This window comes from Malaya genurostris, chromosome 3 (assembly GCF_030247185.1).
Source record: "Malaya genurostris strain Urasoe2022 chromosome 3, Malgen_1.1, whole genome shotgun sequence".
NCBI lineage: Eukaryota > Metazoa > Arthropoda > Insecta > Diptera > Culicidae > Malaya > Malaya genurostris.
The window spans coordinates 122,826,273-122,836,147 of record NC_080572.1 but is presented as its reverse complement, the minus strand read 5'-3'; the positions used below and the strand labels follow the sequence as shown (position 1 = coordinate 122,836,147).

The 9,875-nt window shown below is 37.2% G+C and overlaps 1 protein-coding gene across 2 annotated transcripts; it reads right to left on the bottom strand.

Moving 5' to 3' along the window:
* Positions 1-1,897: 1,897 nt before the first annotated feature.
* Positions 1,898-8,871, bottom strand: LOC131434409 (N-lysine methyltransferase KMT5A). Of its 2 annotated transcripts, XM_058601084.1 has the most exons (6): positions 8,741-8,871; positions 8,369-8,674; positions 6,216-7,134; positions 5,777-6,155; positions 5,517-5,707; positions 1,898-5,459 (listed from the first exon to the last, which is right to left on the bottom strand). In XM_058601084.1, exons 2-6 carry the CDS (start codon positions 8,376-8,378, stop codon positions 5,249-5,251), a joined length of 1,710 nt encoding a protein of 569 aa, XP_058457067.1. In that variant the 5' UTR covers positions 8,379-8,674; positions 8,741-8,871; the 3' UTR covers positions 1,898-5,248. The 2 variants fall into 2 exon arrangements, with proteins under 2 accessions (XP_058457067.1, XP_058457066.1); XM_058601083.1 differs by having other exon boundaries at positions 8,369-8,864.
* Between the last annotated feature and the right edge of the window lie 1,004 nt (positions 8,872-9,875).

Genomic DNA, 9,875 nt, shown 5'->3' with positions numbered 1-9,875 from the left:
AAAAAAACGCCTCATTTGAAGAAGAAAAAAGTTTTGTTTCATCAATACAATGCACCGTGTCACAAGTCGATGAAAACCATGCTGAAATTGAACGAATTGGGCTTCGAATTGCTCCCTCATCCACCGTATTCTCCAGATTTGGCCCCCAGTGACTTTTTCCTGTTCTCAGACCTCAAGAGAATGCTCGCTGGTAAAAAATTTAGAAGCAATGAAGAGGTAATCGCTGAAACTGAGGCCTATTTTGAGGCAAAGTACAAATCGTACTACAAAAATTGTATCGAAAAGTTGGAAGATCGCTATAATCGCTGTATCGCCTCTGATGGCAATTATGTTGAATAATAAAAACGAATTTTGGCACAAAAAATGTGTGTTTCTATTAAACGATACGAACTTTTCAGCCGAACTGTTAGTTCATAGTTCAATGTGTACGTATATAAAATAAATAAGATCTCCTTCGAATTCTTACCAAATACTTTGTAAAAAATTATTGATTATGGTTGAGTTAGGTTTGTAGATTATTGGAATAATAGACCATGCTATGCGTATATGTGCAGCACTCAAACTTAATCGCATCTCCAAAGTAGCGAATAAGCGGAGAAGATTTTTTCACACTTCCAAATTTTGAAAATCGCACTCAGTAGTCGCTAGATTTTATAAATTGTGCAAGCTTCCACTTATTCGTTTACAGAACTGTAGCGGAAAACTATACTAGTATACGACTAATTCACGTCAACCATATTCTGATTGATCTTTCGAAAGTCTGTGAAGCTACGGTCACGATATCGAAATGGTTGACGAGTTCGTGTATTTGGGCTCACTGTTGACCGTAGATAGTGATACCAGCAGATAAATTCAGATGCGTGTTTGAACAGGGAATCGTGCGTTAAAATTGGGCGGCTATGAAGGGTTGGGAATGTCATCAGGATAATGGACGATAGTCCAGTGGAAATGGTTCTTGAATCTGATCCGGTTGGGACAAAAAGAAGAAGAGGACAGCGAGCGTGGTAAATCGATCAAGTGTAGGACAACCTACAAAGTATTCGTGTCTTGAGTGACTGGCGACGAATAGTCATGGATCGATCCATTAACAGACACAATACGAAATGTGTCGAATACGAAATCGTAGAAATGCACTGTGAATCGGCGTTGTATCGGTTCGATGCGGATTTCAAATGACTTAGCAGTACTCAAGGCTTGTATGAACAAGTGAACAGTGAAAAGTTTAAGCAGTATATGACTGTAAAACGTTTAGCCATCCTCAATACAAATTTTTAGCTGCGAGAAACTTTACAAACAATAAAGCTGATGTGTTTTTTGAATGTCAGTTGCTCATCGAGAAAAACATCAATATCTTTTTTATTATTTTTACGTTTCGTCTTTGACTCATCAGTGCAGAGCAGTTCAAATTGAACTGCTTAGTGCTAAACTCAGCAGTTCAATTTGAACCGCTAAGCAGACGTAAAGTTTCTGCTACTTACAGAACACTTCTTGTTTTGCAACGGAGTGCAATGTCTTTTCTGACGTGCCGAACGAAAACGTGTTTTCGACTATTTCTGGCCGATGCAGGTATGGTCATTTAGGGGTTAGCCAAATTTTGTGCTAGGGCACATAACCGTTTTTATTATTTTTACGTTTCGTCTTTGACTCATCAGTGCAGAGCAGTTCAAATTGAACTGCTTAGTGCTAAACTCAGCAGTTCAATTTGAACCGCTAAGCAGACGTAAAGTTTCTGCTACTTACAGAACACTTCTTGTTTTGCAACGGAGTGCAATGTCTTTTCTGACGTGCCGAACGAAAACGTGTTTTCGACTATTTCTGGCCGATGCAGGTATGGTCATTTAGGGGTTAGCCAAATTTTGTGCTAGGGCACATAACCGTTTTTATTATTTTTACGTTTCGTCTTTGACTCATCAGTGCATCAGGTTATGTGCCCTAGCACAAAATTTGGCTAACCCCTAAATGACCATACCTGCATCGGCCAGAAATAGTCGAAAACACGTTTTCGTTCGGCACGTCAGAAAAGACATTGCACTCCGTTGCAAAACAAGAAGTGTTCTGTAAGTAGCAGAAACTTTACGTCTGCTTAGCGGTTCAAATTGAACTGCTGAGTTTAGCACTAAGCAGTTCAATTTGAACTGCTCTGCACTGATGAGTCAAAGACGAAACGTAAAAATAATAAAAACGGTTATGTGCCCTAGCACAAAATTTGGCTAACCCCTAAATGACCATACCTGCATCGGCCAGAAATAGTCGAAAACACGTTTTCGTTCGGCACGTCAGAAAAGACATTGCACTCCGTTGCAAAACAAGAAGTGTTCTGTAAGTAGCAGAAACTTTACGTCTGCTTAGCGGTTCAAATTGAACTGCTGAGTTTAGCACTAAGCAGTTCAATTTGAACTGCTCTGCACTGATGAGTCAAAGACGAAACGTAAAAATAATAAAAACGGTTATGTGCCCTAGCACAAAATTTGGCTAACCCCTAAATGACCATACCTGCATCGGCCAGAAATAGTCGAAAACACGTTTTCGTTCGGCACGTCAGAAAAGACATTGCACTCCGTTGCAAAACAAGAAGTGTTCTGTAAGTAGCAGAAACTTTACGTCTGCTTAGCGGTTCAAATTGAACTGCTGAGTTTAGCACTAAGCAGTTCAATTTGAACTGCTCTGCACTGATGAGTCAAAGACGAAACGTAAAAATAATAAAAACGGTTATGTGCCCTAGCACAAAATTTGGCTAACCCCTAAATGATCAATATCTTTAACGCACGTCGTCTTGGCTGTACTTGCATTCACCCCGATTCTGCAATCCGACGGATTTGTGATACGAACGAATCTACACTTTCGTTCGAGTTCGAATTTTGCATTCTTTATTCCGTTCGACTTGTATGATTCGATCGACTTTCGTTCGGGAACACTTGAAATTTCGAACACTAACCATCAAAGCTGTCAACACTACTTACACGTTCTATATTATTTATATTATTAATTTCTTAGTAAACGAAACCTCACTTAAACAAACAAATAAACAAATTAGAACGAACCACACTTGTATAAACAAACTACAACGATTCTAAACCGAACATAAGTAGTACGTTCGCAAGTCGATCGAGTAATGTTCGAAAATTTAACAACTCAAACGAATGATATTCGAGTTCATACCCCACTCGAACTGAATGCAGAATGAAAATTGCACATTCGATCGGAATATTTTGAATCGATCGACGTACAGAATAGGGGTGATTATGATGTGGATAACGATTGTAAAACAATTTTCGGTAGCGAAACTGCACACGCATAATCGGATCTAAATAAAAGGGATAATAATAATAAATAGCAGTTTACCCGGTGAACGACCAAAATGGTTAAAGCCGGGGTAAAATAAATGATATAAAAAAAAAAAATAAATAAATAGCAGTACACAGTGCGGACACTGACACTGATTGAACGAAAAAATTTCTTTTAATTCAGTCTTCATACGTTTACAGTCAATAAGACGAATCTAATGAGTGTATGAAGAATCCCCGGTCGCAAAGCTGCACATAATGCGAAATTTATCAATACTGATACTAAAATTTCTAAGAAAAATATCAAATAATTCTTTTGATATTAAACAAGTTCAAGTGCAGATCGGTCTATAAGCCTCTGACGAGAAGTACCAATAGTGGCCCTTACACGAGACAATATTATTGTCAATACAAGGAGTATTGACAATACTTTTGACCGTGTAGTGGAAACATTGACGAAAATACAAACGCTAGCTTTTTTTTGAAAAACGCAGACTCAAGTTATCAAGTCAATTGGATTGACGGTATTGACAATACTTTAGTTTAACAATAACATTGTCACGTGTAAGGGCGGCTAATTGAACAATGCTTGATACAGTTTTCAGTCACTTGATGCAGATGAAGATTTTTAGTTGCGCCAGGATCACTGAAATACCCAAAATTATCCCTAAGTGCGTTGTTGGTAGGGATAGTGTACACAGATTTTGCCACAGATTGATTTTTGGTTCGATCACATATTTTTTAAATTATGACCTGGCATCGCTGCTTGCTTGACTGTTAAGTTTTAGTGGCTTATGAATAATCGGTGCCCTAGAAAATGTTATACAATAATTTCGTCCATCCAAGAGTAAGAGGCAAAACATGCATAAATTAATTTTTTTGAGAAGATTTAGCCAATTTTCTCATGTCCCGTTCACGATGAATCATACAAGACAACTGTCGAAAATCATTCAATTATTTTTGGTTTCATACTTAAATAATCAATAAATATTTCCTTTCCAGTTTTATACTTGAAAATATCGTTGTTTTTTTTTTCAATACTGTGAAATAAAGTAAATACTTGATTTTCTTCTCAGTGAATCCGAACCGAGTTCCATTTCCAAAAGGCATTAAACAAACGTATAAATATTCTTGACAAATAACATAGTCTACCTCCCATGTTAATCACTGACTCAAACCATTCGTTCGTTTCCCTCTAATGTTGTCCCGAGAGTGAACATTTTGCAAGTTCTTCAAACAATGCATTTTTGATCTGAATCGATGGCTATTTGACAATATATGTGTTTTATTCCTAAATGCATTTTATGCGAACGTCAAAGCTGTTGGATCACTTTCACATCCTATTTTAAACCATGGTAATACGCTGTGTCCTTAATCATGAAAATATGTAAAAGATATATCTGATTTCATTGCCATAATGGTCATACCTACAGCGCTGTTGGCAAAATATATTAGGAAAATTAAATTCGTGTGTTTGCATTCAACCCCAACTCTCCTTGTCAAGAACATAATTGTTTTACATACTATGAATAAACTTATTTGTTCATAATCATTGTAATATTCATCTATCTTAAGAACATTTTGAAATAAGCTTATCCTATAAAAAAGCAATAAATTACGAATCGTGTGATACCCTGCTATTATGGAGCCAGGTGTATTCAGTGTCTTGCAGGATACGCTTATCATTATGCAAAAATATGTCCCCATTGTTCATATAATCAGGGATCGAAAGTTTTTATCACGCCCGATGTTAACGCTGTAAATTGTCGGTTACTTTTTCTTAATAAAAATCGAGCAAAATCACCGAAACACTCATAGTAATTCGACGTTTGCTCACAGCCCACATTCAAAGCAACGAAATATGGCGGTACTTGCTTGTAAATCGCTCGCTGTCTCGAGGTGTCAGAATACTGCAAAAGCACCATGGCACAGCGAACAAACTAGTCAAAACCTAACCAAAACACTTAGAATGCTAGCCATGGATGGTGTTGCAATGATTCTTTCGAACGGTCACCATAATCGTACGTCACTTCGACTCCTTCAGAGATATCTTCTTTGGCAATTAGCACCAAGTGAGGTCGGTTATTCAAAGACACTGTTTTGGTCATAAGATTTCCATTCCGCGAATGGTTTACCAACCTTCCAAGCTTACCGCTCTCGGCTGTTGCATCGATGCTAGAAAGGAACAGATTATCGATAACTAATTTTCAACAAACAATTGGTTGTATTTACCAGTGTTGCACGTTCTTATGCTTAAAATAGTACATATAACAGCCCGTATTGTCATCTTCGGCGTAAATTTGTTCGCGTTGTCTAGCCTCTGATACAGTTATCAAATCGCCGATATATTCCACAACAAACTCGCCCTTCGAAAATGGCCGGGTGGTTATTATTCCTCGTCCTTTGCCATCGAAACATGCAATCTAAGTGTATTGTTTATTCGATTATTGTTCCAATGCCATATAGACAATCGAACTAGTAACTACTATTACCTTCAAGCCTGTCTCGCGTTCCTCACGGATTGCCTTCTCGATATCGCGATCCCTTTCCCATTGAACTTCTTTTTTGGTCTTTCTTACACTTCGTCGAACTTGGAAGAAATCAGTCAATTTTTTGTTGCCTCCGGTTTCAGATTTGCTACCGGTAGTTACAACTGCGGACCCTTCGCTCTGTTTATTACTTTGGTTGTTATTATTTGTGTTTTGTTGTGCAGTTGGGTTAACGGAATCATTCAACACTGGTTTTTTCTTGTCAATTAGCTCTTTGGCTGGAGCTGCAACTGCTGGCTCTGTCCCTACAGGTAGGCTATGCCCAATGGTTGTTTCTGAAACTGTCTCCTCTAACGCATTTTCCAATTCCTTTGTATGGAGTCTAAAAAGCATAGAGAAGTGAATATTATTTCTTTATCATTTAAAATAATTCTCGACATACCTTCGTTTGGACTTTGCATTCCTTCTGGTGGCACGTTTATTCTGAATATTGAGATGAGCCAATGCCTTCGAGGGACTAGCAACGATAGGATTTTTTACTGGAGAAGGACATAGAATGCGGTGTGGAGTAGCCGGTTTACGTCGAGTTCCGTCTAGTTGAACAGCCTGCTCTAGAGTTCCCGAAGGTAGAATAACTACACCACTATCTCCACTATCACACGAATTGCTGTCTTGATTTAGGAACGTAGTCGAATCGATTGACGTCACTTGCGTTGGTTTGGAGAGATCGAGGGCGTGCTCTATCGGCTCTCGTTGTACTTGCGTCATGTCTGTCACATTTCCCCACATCGGTTCACATTTTGGAGGGGAAAATTTGTTCTGAATATCGGTAGTGAGGAAAGAATTTTTTATGACAATCCTTGATTGATCAGTCGATGATTTATCAATATTTAAACTGAGAACTGGTTCTTGTAAGAAAATGTTACTTGCTGGGTTGCTTTTAATAAGATTGAAGTCGATGCCTGCTAACGGAGAATCATTTCCTTGAGGGTTTAAGACATTACTCGCAATATTTCCAAACGAATCGTAGGTGTTATCATCAGTGAGATCAATATAGCTGGCAACGTTTGCAACAGGAACATTATTTAAAATAGTTGATGCCGGAAATTTCTCACTGTTCGTGAAATATTGGGTTATTTCATTGGTTTTAGAGCGGCCACCCCGAAGAACCATCGGCACTAAGGTCCCATCTGCAAGAGATGGTTTGCTGTGTTTGTTGTCGTTGACATTGTTGTTATGGGTGAAGTTTGATCCATTGTTGTCATATTTGAAATCTTTTCGCTTAGGACTAGCGGTGCCATCTGTCACTGAAGCCGCCGAAAGTAATTGGCTTGTGGTGTTGGCCTGGCGAGTGCGTCGGCCTGTGAAATACCAGAGAATTATTTTGCATGAAAGAATCGCTGGTTCATCATCGGTTTGTGCGTAGATATTAACATCATGTTGAGTAATAATGATTTCAGTTTAATTATTTTTTTAATACATATACAACATAAAAAGTTGAGTTGAAATATAAGATAAAAGAGACCATCTCATGTAAATTTGCAAAACTAAATATTGTTTATCATTCTACTTATTCTTTAGATGACTTAAGTGATATTCGACTAGTGATCAAGAATCGGAATACACACTCATCTAACATAATACTCTAGCATAATCATATTAATAAACAGAGTCGAAATTAGTTTTATGATATTACTGCTTAAATCAAAACAAGAAAATTTATTTACATGACTACTAAATTCTCGCATTTCAGTCCCATGTGAATTTTCGCCATTTTTGAAATAGATTGACGTATGGAATCTATTCTTTTTATATTTCCAACAAATGCTGTGAGAATTGCAAGATTTATCAGTCACATACAGTGCAAACTACAAAAAGGTAATATTGAAACATTCGTGGTTTATTACAAATTTAAAAACGAAATTTTAATCGTCTCTCTTTTCTCAACATGTCAATTTTGGGATTAAACCAAGTCCGTAGCTGCCCAGAAAATATCAGAAAGTAAAATTGACAGGACCATTATTAATAGATCGACGTTGGCTTTATAACTTTGCTACGTTTTGAAATCCGCAAGCGTATTCAAAACTCGATATTCAAAATCACAATTTCAATTCGACGAAAGTGGCATAATACACATTTCATTCTTGGTGCATCAACAGTATGAATGTGTGGTTAGAGGATGGTATGAACTTTGTCTTTTTATTCCTACTCTGTATTAAATAGAAGTTCAAAAACGTTACATATACTATCTCACAATTTATCCAAGCGAATGGATCTTAGCGCCAACAATGAACAAGCCTCGAACAAGTTAGTAAATCGAGAAAAATAAATCTGTCATGGGTCAATAGGGATCTTTTTTTAATTCCAATACTAAAAACTTACTATTAAGCCGATTTGAAATGTTTTTTTTTTAATTTTGGGGCCTGAATAATAATATATTGAAAAAACAGACAAAAAAATTATTCGATAGGTATTCATAACCTCATAAAAATAGAGGCGAAAAATTATCAATGAAATTTCGGATGCTCACTAGAATGTGGGAATGAAAAACAAACGATCACTTATTGTTAGTGTGAGTTAAACATTTGTACTTACCTTTGACCATGATGTTTCAGAAAGATAATTTGAAAAATATTTGTTGAACTAGAATCCAGAATCAAACGAAATTTCCCTTTTTTCTTACTTAAAGAGCCACCATTTACATTCTTTTGGTGCAACTTTGCTTAGGACAAAGATTTTCACACATACTAGAATGGCCGATCGCCATCTAAACACATACTATCAAATGTACGTACAAGAGCACACAGAAGAACCGAAACAGAGAGCTCAACGTAAAAAATATGCTTTGCTTTTTTCTATACCCAAATAAAATCAACTTCAAATCTACTGAATGGCGTATTCCTAAAATTCAATATTGTCAAGTTTTTTTACTTTTCAACATTACTAGTGATCACTTTTTAATCTCACATAATTCTAGTGATGTTTGCTTGAAGTCAATCACTTTAACGACGCCTGAAATTTGCATTTTCTGCTGCACCTTCACTTCGTATTTTTTCCAAATTGTCTTATTGGAAAATAAATTAGCTGTCTATTATGCTGGGTGTTATTATCACATATGATTCAGTCTGGTGTACACATGCACCATATACGCTAAATGTCAAAACATGAAGTCTACACTGAAATAAAACGCCTCATTTCGATAACTATGAAGGAAATTTCTTTTCAGTAAATCATCACTGATTGTTGAACGTCGTCGGTTGAATGTTTTATTTGGCAGTTTTCAGGTTTTGTTGCTTGTTCACATGTCAGCCGGAGTACAGTTTAACATATAAACATAATTTAGCGAATTATCTCTGAAGACAGACTAAAAAAGTTAAAGCCGGATATAAATAAACGACAATAATAATAAGATGTTGTATGTAAAACTATTCCTTACTCTCCGGATAGGTCGTCCATTGAAAATGCAACTTTGTAATTCAATTAAAAATCGGGCATTCTCCGCATGTTAAAGTACCCATTGATCAGCGTAATTGACTATTACACATTAACACAATGCGTTGGTGCATTTATCAATATTGGCACTTTCGATTTCATACAGTTGCACAGTTGCGGCACACAAAGGGCTCAGTGTTGACAAGAAGCTGTTTCATGGGCCACAGCGTGGCACACTTGGACTCACAGTATATCACGTGTTTTTTTAGAGGCACATAGGGCTGGCAATAATCAACTCAGTACTTCATCATCACCGAGTTCAGCTCACCTGCAAATCGGTTTCAAAAGCATCGCTGAACGAGTTGAGTAACTGGGTACCCATTTGTATAGAGAAAACATCGTCTCAACATCGTAGTGTCAAGCAATCAGCAGATGAGCGCTGACTGCTCATCAAATATTAGAACCCACTGAGAGACGATTTGTGAGTTGTGATTTGATGTGTTTGTACATCAACACATTGAATCAGATTCTTATGAAACTGTCTCGCTTGTATTCCCCACCCACCAGAGTTGCCATGGGCGGCCAATGTTAGAATCGATGCCATTTCAATCAATTTCTCAAGACATGTTCTCGCATGCTGGATAACGCATTCGTTTCAGTAGCCAGTTGT

What these genes read in the sequence shown, in the direction of transcription:
- LOC131434409 (XM_058601084.1), bottom strand. An exon ending in AATGCAAAGTCCAAACGAAG is followed by an intron (nt 6,156 to 6,215) that starts GTATGTCGAGAA and finishes TATGCTTTTTAG; the next exon opens with ACTCCATACAAAGGAATTGG. An exon ending in CATAAGAACGTGCAACACTG is followed by an intron (nt 5,460 to 5,516) that starts GTAAATACAACC and finishes GTTCCTTTCTAG; the next exon opens with CATCGATGCAACAGCCGAGA.